Raw genomic sequence first — 17,172 nt, 5'->3', positions numbered from 1 at the left:
TAAGTGAATTTAATAAGTCCAGGTCATAACATTGTAGTTGCAGAAAAAAACCTTACCGTGTATTTTATTGACCCTATGGGAGGGTCCATATTCTGTTGCTAGTACAGAGAAATAAAAAAAACAAGCGAATCGACGCAAAGTTTATTGAGGGCGCTGTCGCGAACAGCTGATTTTCAACTCTGATTTTCAAGAACAAGTCCACCATGGCTGCTTCTTTGAAACAAGTCAAAACAACGCTTCGTCGTGAACTGAAAAAGCGGCTAGCCAGCATGACTGAAACCGAGCGGACGAAGCAATCACATTTTATAATGCAGAGGGTAAGACAGTTGCACAGCAGTAAATCTGACTCTTGATTGTCGTGTATGATGTAGTCGACTGATCGAACTCTGTACTTCCACATGTGATCGATGTAAAACATAGTTTGCAGCCCCGCCCCTTTCAGGTCTCCAACATGGGCTCCAACGCTGCACACCATCAGTCCCTCTATCTGATTGTACATGTGATTGAGGTACTTTGTGACAACATAGAACGTGTGCAAAGTTTGTAGTACTCATTCAACACAAGTTACAATGAATTGATGACACTCGTGACTCCACTTCACATTTAGACTGCATTCACAAACCACATGGGGGGGGGGGGGTCCTTGAATTGTGAACATGGGAGGGGATGGGGGTGGGTAAGTACCTCTACCTTAAAAGACATTGCGACCAAAAAAAGTTTCAAGTGAATTTATATTTTATAATCGATCATTGATGTGTGCATTTGTTTCTCACATTTAGTTGATAGAACATCCAGAGTACAAAAGAAGTCAACGTGTGAGTGTGTATCTCTCCATGCCAGAAGAAGTTAATACCATGGGTATCCTACAACATATCTTTGAATCAAACAAAGCTTGCTTTATCCCACAATACATCGGTGATAAAATGAAAATGTTAAGGTTACAATCAATGGATGACTATGATTCTTTACCCAAGACAAAATGGAACATAAAACAACCAACAGAGGATGAAGACAGGGAGGATGCACTATCAACAGGTTATTATTACAGTCTTAGAGTATATTCATCTATACAAACCTTTCCATGGTGGAACTGTTATAAGCATTTTTTGCCTGCATGCCACTGTCTCTGTCTTTCCTGTATATCTACTGGGGTAGTACATATCTCACATAGCAATGTAGAATCTGTCTAATTTATGTGTTGTGTTGTTTTGCCCTAAATGGTGAGTGCTAGCTGGCATGCCATTTTTTACAGTAAGCTATCTTAGTTGTCTACACTTACAACATATAGAGGTGTATACTAGAGATAATACCAACCTCTGTATGAGTCCTGGAGCTCAGCCCACCCCTCAGTACTAGTGCTTCCCTCTGTTAAGCCCTCTATATAAGTCCTCCCCTCTATATTAGCCCATGCACCCCTATGTATAAACAATCCCTTCCTTGTACAAGTCCTCTGAGCAAGTCCTTATCTCTATATCAACCTTCCCCTGTATGAGCCCCTCTACATAATCTCAACAAGCCCTTCCTTATAAAAAAACTATTGCATTCATCTGCACACCACCGTATTATGTTGGTCCTTTCCTTCTTATACACACTAATACTGTTAGTAGTAGAAGCTTGCCTTCTCTTAAAACACACAGTTGTAATTGTTGCAGAGAAAACCAATCTCTGTGTAAGCCTGACCCTCTATATAAGTCCTCCTCATAGCTTGGAGGGTTACCATGGTTATTGCTAATCTGCCTCTTTATTTAATTGTGTACCATCTAACAACTTTGCAGCCCTTTATTTCTTATGGTGTTTACATGTAAGAGATAAGAATATTGTATCTATGATGTTCCCTGGTTGTCTTTATTTCAAAGAATGTGTATGGTTATTGATAACAATTAAATCACATCTTGTGTGTTTTTTTGAAGGAGGTCTAGATCTCATCATAGTTCCAGGACTGGGATTCACCAAAGATGGTGATAGACTTGGGCGTGGTAAGGGTTACTATGACAACTACCAGAGACAATGTACAGAGTCTCCATTAGGCAAGCCATATACTATAGCTCTGGCATACAAAGAACAAATCTGTGATGAGATTCCAGTGTCAGAATTTGATGTCACAATTGACCATGTTCTCATTGGAAATGGAGATTGAAGATACTGCTGTATTTCATTGAAATGTGCCATTGTTGTATCTCATTGAAATGTGCTATTGCTGTATGTAGAGTTGAAGTGTATTCATATTCCGACAACATTACATATAGCGGTCTTTGAGACCAGAAATTTATCAATCATACTATGTGTAAATGCTAATTGAGAATCTTAATGTTGCTACTATGCAAGGTATGAGAATATGGTCAAAATAAATGAAAAAGTAGTTACTGGTATAACTTTCAATTTTATACAAAAAATAACCCTAAAATTGCTCAGTTACAGACTGGCTTTCCAAACCAGTACACACACAAGTATTTTACAAAATATAAATGACAACTTCACTTTCATCAGCGTAATCATTGCAAACATTCTTCAAATTATTCAGAGAATGAACGTAACTTTTTAATCATTTTCAAATGACGTACTTTATAGAGATGACAGTAGAGAGTTCTACCTATAGCAATTACTGGATGAGTAAAGTGGTTCACATCACTACATTGACATGAAACTAAAGATAGCAAGATAGAATTGTTGATACTGCCAAATGAATGCCACATTGTATCAAACAGTAGTAACCATGGTAACTTTGATATAGTTGATATAATTAGAAAGAGTGACATCCTCAGGACGTGCCTTGCAGACAAATTTCCCGATAACCAAAGTTGTTCAATTCTCTCCAAATTCTGCCAAATAAAAGCTTGTTCCTGGTCATTTTGAAATAACAAAAGAAATTTGGGGTTTCACCGTCTTGTTTTCAAGGAATTTTCCCAAAGAATTAAGGTGGCAATAATGGATTCTAAAATGACCAAATTTTGAAATCATTTTGACCTCTGTTTCAGAAATGTGTTGCACCTCAACCCAATATTTTTGATATTGATAGGTTGGAATTTTCTTGAACAAATCACCAATGAAAGATAGAAGAGTTTATTTCTGAGGTACATTCATAAAATAAAAAAGAATGAAAATAAGAACAGTTATTACACAACGATGACAAGACAACAAATGTAAGGGGCATCTGTTTACACCCTGGTTTACACATTTCATTACAAATCAGGTGATGTACCTGATATGGAAATAGTCAACGATTTTGATATTGTCAGAGATGGATTGTGATAAAAATCAGGAGAGAACAATGGTTTCCATAGAGTAATGAGAACAGAGAATATAGATGCAGAAATGCAAATCAACACACACACAATATCACCTGCTTCAAAACAAAAAGCAATAATAAAATAATAATAAAATACTAGACACACTGAATAGATTTATTATTATTTTAATAAATTGATATCCAAGACCTATGTCATATAATCATATCATGTGAATTATCAAACTGAGCTTGTGTGCAATATCGCTATCTTTGCATTGTAGGATCATTTTTGGTCCAGTCAATCTATGTCATACAGGTCAAAGGTCAACAAACAGTATGTCATAGAGGTCAAAGGTCAACAAACAGTAAAGCAATCCTCGGTTGGACACAACCATGCATTCTTGGAACAAAACATTCCATGTGTACAATATTATGTCTCTACACAGAATAAAACAAATTTCGTGCTCTTGCTTTTAATAGTGATAAAAATGTCTATCCATACTTGTTCACCAAACCCTGTAAAAACAACCAGTATTCTTATTATAATATCATTATTATTATTAATATTACAAATGTATTATTAAATTTGTTAAAAGCGCACAAGACTATGTCTCTCAATAGAGAGGATTGAATACAAAAGGTATCAAACAATAAATGAATAAAATAAATCAAATTTCTTTGTAGCGGTAATGAGTCATGCAGCAGTGTTCTGTACAGATTGTATCTTTTGAATTTACGGTAGTTGTTAATTCCGTATAGCACAGTATTGCAATAATCTAGTCGTGATGTGACAAACACGTGCATTAACTTCTCCGTTGTTGGAATGTCGATAAAGCAATGGATTTTGCCAAACCTGTATAATGCAAAGTACAATGTATGCTGATTTGCAGATGTTATTTACTTGACTTGTCATGAAAACATCCGAATCCAATATGACACCAAGAGTTTTGCTGATATAGTTGGACAAATTTCTGATGATCCGATTTTGAGACTGTCCAGTTTAACTTTATCTTTTTAAAGCCATGAAGAAAACTGTATAATCTCAGTCTTATCATAGGTATACATATCATGTGTGTATATTTATTTTTCATAAAACTCTAAAATAACAAATTGGAATAATCATATTGAGTGATAAATTGACAATATACCAAGAACCTATTAATTTATGAAATTGATTTTTTTTTTTAAAAACGACCTATATATTGTATATAGTGATTGTGTTACAACTGGTCAAACCATACAGATTATTATAAAGAAGAACAAAAGTGAGGCTGATTTCATCTTGGCTGTATTTCTGATGCTTAGGATTAGTGAGCCACACAAACCCCATTTTCTTCTACCCTGCTACGTGCAATATATCTCTGTGAAACAGAGCTATAAAATTTGAGAAATCTTGCTCAAAGGAGCTCTTTATTACAATGGGGTGAGGCATCATGGGTAAGTAAATAATATTGGGAGTTTCACAACTCTTGAAACCTTGCTTAATCAATTAAGGTCAGCAGTGGAGCCTTATCATTTCTTAGCCATGATGCTTCACCACACTCTACAGCAGGCCTCATCTAAGCCAGATTTGACAAATTTTGTAACTCTGTTTTAGAGAGGTTGTATGCTGCAGGGTTGTTGAAAATGACTTCTTGTAAATGCTGCCTCAATTTTGTTCCCCTGTAAAGAATCACAAATAGAATCCTGATAGATGTAACATGATATGAGTCTGTTACAATACGTCTATTTTGTGTAATTCAGTCATTGGTGTCAATTTAACAAAGAATAATTCAATTAAAACTGAGACAAAACTTGTGATAACTGTTAAATATCCCATGCTGTGTACAATACAATGATTAAGAATGGATTTCAATAATTTATATCTGATATTGTCATTTGGAATAATTAGTACAAATACACAACAAGAGCTTTGATTAAAATATTCAACAAATATCACTAATTAAAATCTATCAATGATAAAAAGAAAAAACTATGTGGATTTGGGTTTTACAAAATTCTCGATATACACCTCAATACAATAATTTTCAAGTAAACTTTGGAGTTTTATAGTACTGAATGTATTGAGGTATTCAGATGACAGGAAGTTTACAAAAATAGTTTTAGTATCAAAATTAGTCAAATTCAAGTGGAATGGATACTTGCACCCAAAACCAGAGTTAGAAATAGATTGGATATTCTAGCAAAATGCTAGTAACACATTATGCTAATAGTACATTGTGATATATTTTACTTCAAGACATAAATTGTGACAATATAGCTTGACATCCCATGATAGCACTGTCTATGAATCTGTAACTCTGTTCAATGAATGTATATACTAGTAAATCTGGTCTCAGAATCAGATAGATATTCTCATATTCAGTCTCATTTCGAAAAATCACAATGACACCAAACAAGAGCTGTCAAACAAGAAATAATACAGTTGAGGCTAGAGGAAATGTTATCCCTTCACACCCACTTGACTGAAGAGGGGGGAGACTAGCCTCATATTGTTCTCCAATGTGAATCTGGGTCTGAATCTGAGACCAGATTTATACACGTACTCCATTCATTACAACCCATAACACCAAAGTAAAGCGTTCTGTGTGTACCACAATTGTTTATAGCTATTAACAAGTATAACACATAGAGAAAGTGTTTTACTTCAGTGTTACTCGTCATATTTAGGTAGGAGTCACAGATTCCAAATCTTGTACGCATCGCATTAACTACTACTATGATATTGCTATTATAATCATAACTACAGTAATGTGTTCTACAAATTCTACTTCAAATGCAGCACAGCAAAAATTTATTAAGTAAGTATATTGCAGAACTTTTATCATATATTAAAATATAGCATCAAATATAAACATCAAGATTTACAGCTGACATATTATTTTAGCGCCAAGGAAATTCTCTATTGCAAAATGAGTAAATAATTTTGACAAGAAAACTATGGAAGCAACATTTTGGTTAAATATCTGCAGCTAAGTACAAAACAAATAAATAAATCTCAAAAATGTAAACATGTCAATCAAATAATGTCATGAGACTTTTAAAAAAATAGAAGTTAACCCAATATCACCTATGGCCAATTGTACCCATCCCAACACAATGTGAAGTATGTATTTAATGTGTTCTGGAAACCAAAGCTATATGAAATACAATTTTGGATGTTGGAGTTATTAATTGCTTACAAGAGTGTTCAAAGCCCATTTATTATCGATGAAGCTATTGTGGATTTTGGTTGTGAACTACATGATATACTAGTATCACAGTGTTACATATTATTGTTTGTATGAGTAGCATCATATTATCACATATAAAGATGACATACTGAAGAATGAATATACTGTTATATATCACAAGTCTATTTATCATATAGCCCGGTATATTAATTCCTATTTGTATGTGTGAGCTAGCAGTCCACTTCTACATGTGTACATGTCCATATGGTGTCGTATTTGTATGTGTGAGCTAGCAGTCCACTTCTACATGTATACATGTCCATATGGTGTCATATTTGTATGTGTGAGCTAGCAGTCCACTTCTACATGTGTACATGTCCATATGGTGTCATATTTGTATGTGTGAGCTAGCAGTCCACTTCTACATGTATACATGTCCATATGGTGTCATATTTGTATGTGTGAGCTAGCAGTCCACTTCTACATGTGTACATGTCCATATGGTGTCGTATTTGTATGTGTGAGCTAGCAGTCCACTTCTACATGTATACATGTCCATATGGTGTCGTATTTGTATGTGTGAGCTAGCAGTCTACTTCTACATGTATACATGTCCATATGGTGTTCATCTAAAATACATGGATATAAGCAAGCTTTAAAGATTGACAACAGCTGCAATATGGTCATCATATTGTAATCACAATAGGATCCTGAGTACCAAAAAAATCTGATTCGATTCATATTCTCTGTCGGGTGACCCAGCACTGCATTTGTACAAATCCGCTGTAGTGTTTAATCTCCTACAATTCCTCGGTTTCAAATATAGTTGAAAAATGTAAATAATTTTTATCTCAAAACAGTCGGTTCATATAATTGTATCAAAAACATTTTCATTTTTTCCCATTTTTGCACATTCAGACTACCGGTATCAAGCTAGTTCTTACTTGAAATGAAGTGGGTTGAGATCACAGACACTTGCGACCTGAGATATGTCAAAATTGTATGAAACTATTGGTATTATACATGTATGTGAAGACTTTATACACATATGTGAGAGAGAGATAAAATAAATGTTTTTTTGGGATTGTTTAATAAACTGGCAAGGGGAAGTATAGGTGAATTACCCAGTCCCATATACCTATATTATTGTATACCTCTTGTACTCACATTTGGCCATATATGTCAGTTTGAGATATATCAGGTCACAAGTGTCAGTGGATGCAATTTGGAGTTATGAACTTCAAATCGATTTATGCAATAATAGTATGATTTTTCCATTACAGTATATGGTTTTCTCATACTTAGATTGATATATATATATATTTCGAGTATAAATTCTTTACAAGAAAGATTAATATATTCAAATACTAGTACTTTGGGCAACAGCCACGTAAGAGTCATGAAAATTGATGAACAACACATGTACCTAACATCAGACTGCTGTCTTTATGTTCTTTAACATTTATCACTATATAATTTTATATATGTAAAACAATGTTTATATTAATATGACAACCCCTCCCCATGATTTCCACCCCTCCCCATAATTTCCACCCCTCCCCATGATTTCCACCCCTTGAAGTCATTATACCTCAGAGTCAACAACAAACATACAAACTGACCAAGTGTGTAATCATCACGTGATGTTGTGATACTTTAGGTATAGTTTTCTCTCAAGTTCCTATTTTGTTTGTGGAAGTTGTAACAAGGTACAAGTGTCTCAGAATTCACTGTCGTAAAAGGGTAGAAGCGTATCACGACTCGTTTTCTCTTGTGAGGAAGTAAAGAACTAAGACTAGAGCCAACGCGAGGATTAGGATTACTAGGATTAATAACATAATTAATCTCCATCTCCTGGCTCTGTTTGGTGGAGTACTGTTATCATCCATTCCATCTTTCTCACCATTATGATATCCGTTGGACTTTTCGAAGTTTGGATATTTTGAACTCTGTGAATTAAAAGCAAGGCCACGACGTTATATAGTTACAATCATAACACTGATATGTAAGAATGATGCATGGATATCGACATAGTTAGTAAAGCAAGACAAGGACTGTGGCTTGATCTATGCCATGTAGAATTTTGGTCTTCTGGACGATTACATTTAGGTGAGGGGGTATACTAACTAACAAGAATAATTCACAGCATTAATAACAGTCCAAGATACTCTTTTTTTGCGTTTGATCACGTATGTTTCAATTTGATCGGATTTATTCATGATATACTTACCCTCTTAATTCTTGATGGCATCACCCTGCCCTGTGTTTTCTGTCAAAGAAAAGGGAAAACATACGATGTATGTGTTACAGAGTACTGAATTTATGATGTATGTCAGTTATTTCAAACATATTTGAAGAGAGGCCACAAGGGTTCAATTTTGTGTGTGAATGCACAGATAACTCTGTAGTGAATGGCACGAAACAGGTATTGATTTTGAATAGTACAAACGCACAGCGTCAAGCAGGATCGAGATCAGCTGGTATTTTATCCTTATTTGGGCAGAAAAAAACACAGTTTAATAATACCATTAAGAGTTGTGGTGATTAGTACTCACGAATTTTATTTTTCGACGAATTCTTGACAAAAGATTGACATAAAATACAGACGTTATAGCGTTATAAACTGAAATCGTTAGATTCTTACTAATTGTACTGGATTGTCCTGTCTTCCCACGGCGTTTCCATTGGATTCATTCGGTATCTCAGTACTTTTCCCGTACATAAAATTCCTTCCATATGCTATTTTGGTTTCTCCTTCATCAGGGTCATCCCTTGTGTAACTATGTCTGTGTGACTTGTCGCCGCTGGATCGCCGTGATCTCTTTGAAGAACTTGCGGCTTTTGCGTCTGTTTCTGACACTTCGATGACTCCAACACCTCCTTGGTCATAAAGTGGGTTCATTTTCAAAGTATTTTTGACTTCTCGTGGGGCTATACCGAAAACAGCGTTCATTTGTGCATCCTTAGCTTCATATTCATCAACTTTTTTCAACTTCATACGCTGTTGACGAACAAAGAAGAAGATTTAACGTACTTAATAAAAACCAATAACAATCTTTAACGCACGGATAAAATGTTGATTTTCAAGGTAAGAAAAAGTGAATGTTTAGTATCGTGATATTTTGGGGAAACCTGCACACCACTAGTGTTTTCCGATAGTGAGAAAATAACCGGAAATAACAACAACAACAACAACAACAACAGCAGCAGCAACAGGGGCAGCAGCAACAACAACAAAAGATCGTAAATACAAGTTTAGTGACAACGACTATACATCTGAAAAAGTGGGTTGAAATCGTTTGATTGACTCATTTGATAAATTTAATATAAACTCAGACCACCAGTTTGTGTATCTCAGTTGGTGGTCTGATATATAAAGCGAGGGCCCCAGAACTAGACGAATAATTAAACTTACGAACTAACCAAACATTAGAAATGAAGAATATGGCAAATGAAATAGCTAATATGTACACAGATTTACGTTTGGAATCATATTTATATCAGTGGCGTTAACAAGGTATTGCCATGACTACTAATGTTATCGTTTTAGCCTGATTGTTGTCGATGTGTGTTACTATAGCCTGATTTGTTGTCAATATCGATGTCACTGTGTTTTACTATAGCCTGATTTGTTGTCACTGTGTTTTACTATAGCCTGGTTGTTGTCACTGTGTTTTACTATAGCCTGATTGCTGTCGCTGTGTTTTACTATAATTCCAGATAATCATTTATAGTTGAGTCAAATATTTGAATGTCTAAAGATATAAACATTTATAAGCAATGTACTAACTAGTAATGAATTTTCGAACTATAACCTATGTTTATATTTCTGAACCCAGCCAATGAATTAATAATGTTGACAGTTCAGAAGCTAGTTAGAACCCTTTAAAAGCCCTGTATTTGAAGTGTTTGATGACAAACAGTTCCTATTGTCAAATGTTTTAGTTTTGGATTTTGTAAAACAGGCTGCATGGCAATCTGTTCCTCTATTCTACATATCAACCAGGAATAGCATGAAGATAGCCTTAGAACCATCACTATGACAACAAGTTAGTTTTTATAAAAATCTATAAGTGATTTTAAAGAAGTTGTGTTGGGGGAATATTTTGAACGCTAAATTGTTACCTTGAATTATGATTATTTCCTGACAAACGAATTGGTTGAAAGTGAATTATGAAATGGATACCATAAAACCACACTGTTATGTTTGCATAATTTAGAATGACCATTGTGACATTCGAATTGGGCATCAGGCCAGGTGATTGAAGTCATGGCAACATGTTGTCACACGATTGGTACACATACATGACGACCATACTCAGCTAGTATCACATTATAACCATAATGCAATCTGGCAGTACAACAACCGTGACATCATGTTCATTTCGGACGAGTAGGAAAAAGGTTGACAAATAAATTTATAACAGTTAATCAAGGAAAAGGGAACCACTAAGGACGTGTTCGTACATGATAAACCAACACAGTGTATATACCCACTGACATGATGAATAATGGAGTGCCAAACACAGCAGTCGATTAGATGGCCAAATATATAAGCTGCAACAGGTGGTTGAAATTACCCGTACATGTCATTGATACAATTGCCCTCGACTGTTGCTATATCATACCGCCAACACTTTTAATGACGACATCGTAATAGATTATTCATATAAATGCTAAAATTAATTTGACTGGTGTGACATACAACCATTATAATGTCGAAGACAAGCGGTATTAATTGTTCACCGATTTTCACGTCCACTTCTGGTATACAGCATCGTGGCAACCAAAACACAGATGACTTCCAATAAATCCAGTCAGTCACCGTCCACCGTTAATTAGTTCTAGCTTGTTCCTATATATGTCAGTTTCCACATTATAATTTTGATAAAAATTCTATCCATGATCCCAACACATCAAAAACTACAATTTTTTATTTTTTTTTGTTATCAATAAGAATTAGATACGGACTTTATTCCAAACATTGATGACACATTCGTAGCATATACTTTTCACTTTTCTAGACACGAAATGGATTCCAGTTCAATGTACTGGTATTATGATGATAAACCGTTAGATTCTTATAGTATAAAAACTAATTAGTATACTGCGCCATCGAAACCAAAGTAGCTTCGAAAATTCGAATTTTGTATCACGAATCGTGTACTCATATCGCCGCGATGTATTGATATCAATAACCAGAATATCTCAACTTTCACAAAAATTGACCCATTTAAGTGGACTCGTTTGACACGTAGCTACTTATCTCTGGACTACAGGATTCGTTGCACAACTACAAAAAACACAATAATTGTAGTGTATTGGACATTACAGTCTTCAGATTTCAACAACATAAATGCCAAAACTTTTCACCATTTAGGGATGCATTATATTGTACTTTGACAACTAGCAACTTAATGGGAGATGAGTCGCATCAATGCAGGACTTTGAGATGAAGTGCCTTTTTGTTAGTTATCGGATGCGTGGGCTTGTCAAAATGGCCAAAATTTCAGCAGAACATTGGCGAGAATCATGAGCAAGATGGTTCAAGGACCGCATATGATAATAGTATGGTTTCTACACCTACGACATAATACACTCGGCGTGGCAATGTATGCTATTGTAAACTCAACCAATCAGTAGCGATGGGTCGAGCTTGTCTTTTACTAAAAGGTCATCCGAGATCACATTCCCGAAATTTGATGACGATCATTATACGTCTAGCTATTGAACAGTTTTTATAACGAACTATTTTGGAGACATGCACGCCTGATAGTTACTAAATTAATGGTGTTAGACATATATATAATTCCACATACTACATGCACTGTTCTATCGTAACCATAGAAACCACAAGACATACCATCACCTTTCCAGCATGGTCGAATTAAGAGTTTGAATCAGTTGTCTAGGACGACATTCAACATATATCGTCACATTTGCCACTATTGAATTGTGTTTGTTGACTATTTTACGTCAAGCTAGCTTTGGCGTGGTACTTTAGCTACTTGTTCATTATGAGGGTCGAAGTTTCAAATCACATTCACATTACTCGGGTATACAACCAGCCACATACGAGCACATATCATTTTTCTCCCTTTTCAACCTATCAGTATCCCTACCCGCACTACACCATATCCTATATATATCAATATTGTGTCCCTTTGGATGTTACCGAAAATCATAAAGGGTAGATGAAGAACCAGACACTTTCAAACTTTTATAGATCCTCATAACTTTACATACAGTAGCATTTAAAATTCGTTTACAAAGAGAATTTAACCCCCTCCCCTCAGGCTCTGCTGATGTTGTCATGATGTGTTTTCTCGAAAGAATATATAGATAACATCACAGAAGCATGACAGCATTTGTCAACCACTTGGAAAGGTACGTTCAGGTCATAGTTATTAGGCTTGTCAGGTGTGTGTCCAATAATTAAGTGACCCGGTCTTTGTATTGCTGGCCGCTTTTCTGATTGCTGAGGTCAAAGGACGGTGACAAAACACGCATTTCACAAAGTGTATGCGTTGTTATGTTAGTAGTGGTACAATGTATCCACCCTGTGATACATTATGTTAAACAATGTCATAGGGTATATGTGAATGGGAAATGACATAATAATTAATGACGTCACCCCATTAAATTCACAAAATGACCATAGACGTCCGAGAACATCTATATTATAATGTTCAACGAATTGTGTATACCCGATATACATTATGTTTTTTTATCGGCATTTAGCCTGAAAGAGATATAGAGTTCAGTATTTCGTATTTACTTCACTTTCAGTGAACAGTTGGCACATTGTCTTTCTCGCAAAAGCAACGCTAGACCTATTAGCTACAGCAATTATGACGTCAGTTTAATAATCTCACATCATGAACAGGTGTATTATGATTATCAAGTAATTATTAAAAATGGTTTTAAGGAAAAACTTTAAAGGTCCTCATTTTAAGTTTGAAAATATGGACTAAAGTTTTCCACTATGTAGTCATATTGTATCAGCCCTATTATATTTATTTATCAGCCCACGTTCCCTTTCATTGTACTTCCACCCTCATTCACCAATAGGACATTTGTTTCAAGGACACTTTAAAAGTGTCTCTTGCCATCGAAATGATAATCAGAACCACTTACGTCAGAATCCTTGGTGATACAAGGTTGGGGTAACCTAGTACTAATACTTAATAGTTTATTTAGTTTTGTAACATTATGAGATTTTCTTTAAACAATAAAAATACATCACCAATAATAGTTCGCTGTACTAGTGGGAAAACAACACTTCACTTTTCTCCAATAACAGAAAATCTATCTGTCCATTTGACCATTTGTCCGATGGCGTAGGACGGATGTGTTGTTTACCTAAGGAACGCCAGAAGTCAAAGCATGATACCTGACCGTACATGGTCTATTATTACCAAAGAAGACTGAGAGTGAGTGAGTGTGAGAGAGAGAGAGAGCGAAATACATTAGACAGAGACATACATACATACATACATACATACATACATACATACATACATACATACATACATACATACATACATACATACATACAGATAGATACACAGACCGAGACAGGAGCGACAGAGAGAGAGTTTAGGGATGGGGGAGTGTCAGAGAAAGGGAGGGGGACATAGACAGAGAGGGAAGTTGAGTAGAGTAGATAGTGGTTTATGGATTACTCGGTTCTAATTTTTACAACGAATATTTAAATATAAGATATTTTAGAAAAGGGGACGAAATTGAGGAATTGATAAAAATTAAAAATCAATTGGTGACTATAAAGAGGGGAAAGTGACAAATGTAGAAAGACAAGTAGGTATACACATCTACACATACGATATCACCATACAATTGAATCACCAACGAAATATTACATTGTGACTGTGTGATGGTATCAGCGATGTAATCTTATTGGTATCATTTTGAAATGTTCATCAAAACGCCACCAATGTAAGTTGTTAGTGATAAAAGTGTAATCACTATACATGTCAGTATTGTTGAAGTCACAATGGCAGTCACAATGAGGAACTATTCAAATATTGAAGAGACACTGGGTGAATACAATATAGACATCACTTATCGAGTATGTTCAATGAATTGTTCGATATTGAAGGTGAAAGCATAATACACATATGACAACCTCACTGAATATTACTTTATTAAAGTCAATTGACATACATGACGATACAGCCATTGAAAATTATGAATGTCCTGAGTTTAATAAAATTGGACTATAACTATGATTTGAAACTATACTCGTTAAATGTGATTCAGCTCTTTATCGGTCCGGGAAGGATCTGTGATGTACACGTAAACAGCTTTACCATACCCCGATATTATCTGAGAGGATCGTACAACCAACCAACCAACCAACCAACCAACCAACCAACCAACCAACCAACCAACGAATATCTTGAACAAAAAATATAACGATTGTACATATTCGGTTTTGATTGGGGGGGGGGGGTTCTTGTAATGTAGGAATAGAGAGTAAGGTGACTGTTAGTGCGACTTTTTATTTTCATCTGGGATCGTGGATACGGTATAAATATAACCGTTTCTTTATATCTACAATACTTTTGTATTAATGAATTTATTCTACGTGAAAGCATGAGTGAAGAAGGGATAGACGCAATTCAGATAAGACGTGTTCGTGTAGACAATCAAAAGATTACATAATACTGCAGATTGTGTTATTTTATCAGTCTAGTTTTCAATTAGTCATTATCATTTATTTCTATTCTGTAACTTGTTCTCAAAAAGTAGACAATGCTTGTACTCAAGGTAGACAATGCCTTTTAAGTCTAGGAACAACATGTATCGTTTTTCTTCAAGTCTATAGTGACGTCACCATCAACCCTGACTATTGTTCAGTCCATCATATGCCCACAATAGTTTCCCATGAACTTATGGATATGTGACAAAACGTACACTACACCATGAATTTCACAAATCAAAGCTGATAGTAAATTTATGTCTTTCGTAGACGCCTATATGTATTCATTGTTAGCTCTCGTTACACAGGTGACCCATTTGGAATCTTGGCGGGGTTTGTCCCGGGACTTAAAGTGAGTCGGTCTATTGACTGAATTGAATAGGTTCGCCCGTAAACTTGTTTCTGGTCACCTTTATCTATGCAGGAATGCTAACTGACAGTTCGGAATTTTTACTTTCACGAAATGAAAGATAGGGACGGACGACTAACGAGTCCTATTATAGTGGTCACGTCAAAAAACACTCTCAATAAGTTTACAGGAATAGATTGCTGTACCTATGTGTGGCGACTCGAGAACCAGGAGACGGGAATTCATTCCGAGTGTCATAGAGTGACCCAAATTTAAGTCACCAGCCTGAATCCATGTACCCTCCAGCTGATACGAACAATTGATACTTTATGTGTCAATTTAAGATCTGAGTTTCTTTCCCACCTACAGTAAGCTTAAGGTCATCTGTACGTTCTGACGCAAAAATTAGAAGTTTAGTAATCATATCATACACCAAACACTTACCACACATGTCATGACTTATTATTCATTCAGCCACACCCATTGACTATATACACGTATTTTTATTTGTAAAATTACATAATAATTACCAATCTCTTCACATAGCATAATTAAGTTTTACGGCAATTTAGCTGTTTCTTTCAGAGGGGTACACAATCACAACGGACAAGGCAAAGGAGGAACGAACGTACTATAAGTATATTTTATTGTAACAGTTGGTATTAATTGGTTGCTGAACACTACCCTGTCCTTAGAGGTTTCGATTTCAGTGCATTTAGGGATTTCGACATTATCCAATATGGCAGCCACCATTGGCGTAAGCCCGGTAGCCCTGTTTTGGTTCTCGTGTCAAATTATAGAACTTAATAGCTCAAAGGTTTGTGAATTTGTTAACTACTATTAGACCATTATTCTTTGGACCTGTTATGACGGTCTTGTTATTAATAACATTTCTTTAACGTTGAAAGGTGTACACAAATAGTGTATCTGACCAATAAAGTAGTCTATTCTAACAATATCCCATGTCTATAGATTGTTCTAGTTTTACGATTACCTTTGTAATTCGTGTTCCTATTTTGGTTTTCTATTTTTCGAAAGATTACCCAATTTAATTCTCCTGTCCACGATTTCACAGTTGCCGAGGAATGACCTCACAACAATTGTCAAATTTATTAGCTCGATGAATACACATATCAAAAAGATTCGTTGAAATTTGAATTATACTTACAACACTGCCTGTATTGGAACTATTTCCAGATCGTGATCCCATTTTCTTTTCGACGGGAGCTCGAGATGATTGTCGTTCCAAATCTTGTCCAATGGAGCCCCGTTGTACAGTATCTAAAGCTGTAATCCCATTGCCCGTCTCAGCCATTTTACCGGTCTTTTAGGGCCACCGCCGACGTTAACCGTTTGATTTCAATTTCACAATAGATTCATGTAAAAAAACAGGCGACAATATCCGTACCGAGCTAGATCGAAGATTCTCGGTGTCTTAAGAAATCGTTGTATTTATGTTCTCAAATGACCGGAGACCTATGCCGTTCTTGAGATATCTTAACCTGTTAGACGTAAAAATCAGCTGCCACTGAGGTCTTTCGCTGTTTACTATACCGTGACTAACCCTTCTTTATTTCCACCCGACTATTGTATTCAATGACCAATAATGCACTCTCTACATATTATGATGAGCCTTTTCAGCGAACGTCTATTGGACCAAGGTTAACTCTCCCAAAGGGTGGATCCTTCTCGAATTTACATT

At 35.6% G+C, this 17,172-nt stretch overlaps 2 protein-coding genes across 2 annotated transcripts; one reads left to right on the top strand and one right to left on the bottom strand.

Moving 5' to 3' along the window:
* Nucleotides 1–196: 196 nt before the first annotated feature.
* LOC144443155 (5-formyltetrahydrofolate cyclo-ligase-like) lies at nt 197–2,137 on the top strand. Its single transcript, XM_078132522.1, has 3 exons — nt 197–317; nt 780–1,035; nt 1,911–2,137. Exons 1-3 carry the CDS (start codon nt 204–206, stop codon nt 2,135–2,137), a joined length of 597 nt encoding a protein of 198 aa, XP_077988648.1. The 5' UTR covers nt 197–203.
* Nucleotides 2,138–3,430: 1,293 nt separating this feature from the next.
* Nucleotides 3,431–17,127, bottom strand: LOC144443490 (uncharacterized). Its single transcript, XM_078132979.1, has 4 exons — nt 16,639–17,127; nt 9,044–9,400; nt 8,630–8,668; nt 3,431–8,348 (listed from the first exon to the last, which is right to left on the bottom strand). Exons 1-4 carry the CDS (start codon nt 16,783–16,785, stop codon nt 8,154–8,156), a joined length of 738 nt encoding a protein of 245 aa, XP_077989105.1. The 5' UTR covers nt 16,786–17,127; the 3' UTR covers nt 3,431–8,153.
* Nucleotides 17,128–17,172: the final 45 nt, after the last annotated feature.

Source organism: Glandiceps talaboti, chromosome 12, assembly GCF_964340395.1.
Source record: "Glandiceps talaboti chromosome 12, keGlaTala1.1, whole genome shotgun sequence".
In the NCBI taxonomy this organism is placed as follows: domain Eukaryota; kingdom Metazoa; phylum Hemichordata; class Enteropneusta; family Spengelidae; genus Glandiceps; species Glandiceps talaboti.
This window is presented reverse-complemented; position numbering and strand designations above follow the sequence as displayed.

Excerpts from the sequence above, each read along its gene's own strand:
- LOC144443155 (XM_078132522.1), top strand. The coding sequence starts at position 204 with ATGGCTGCTTCTTTGAAACAAGTCAAAACAACGCTTCGTCGTGAACTG. Across the intron at positions 318-779 it reads CACATTTTATAATGCAGAGG|TTGATAGAACATCCAGAGTA; the intron begins GTAAGACAGTTG and ends TCTCACATTTAG. Across the intron at positions 1,036-1,910 it reads GGAGGATGCACTATCAACAG|GAGGTCTAGATCTCATCATA; the intron begins GTTATTATTACA and ends GTTTTTTTGAAG.
- LOC144443490 (XM_078132979.1), bottom strand. The coding sequence starts at position 16,785 with ATGGCTGAGACGGGCAATGGGATTACAGCTTTAGATACTGTACAACGG. Across the intron at positions 9,401-16,638 it reads GTTCCAATACAGGCAGTGTT|CGTATGAAGTTGAAAAAAGT; the intron begins GTAAGTATAATT and ends GTTCGTCAACAG. Across the intron at positions 8,669-9,043 it reads AGGACAATCCAGTACAATTA|AAAACACAGGGCAGGGTGAT; the intron begins GTAAGAATCTAA and ends TTTCTTTGACAG.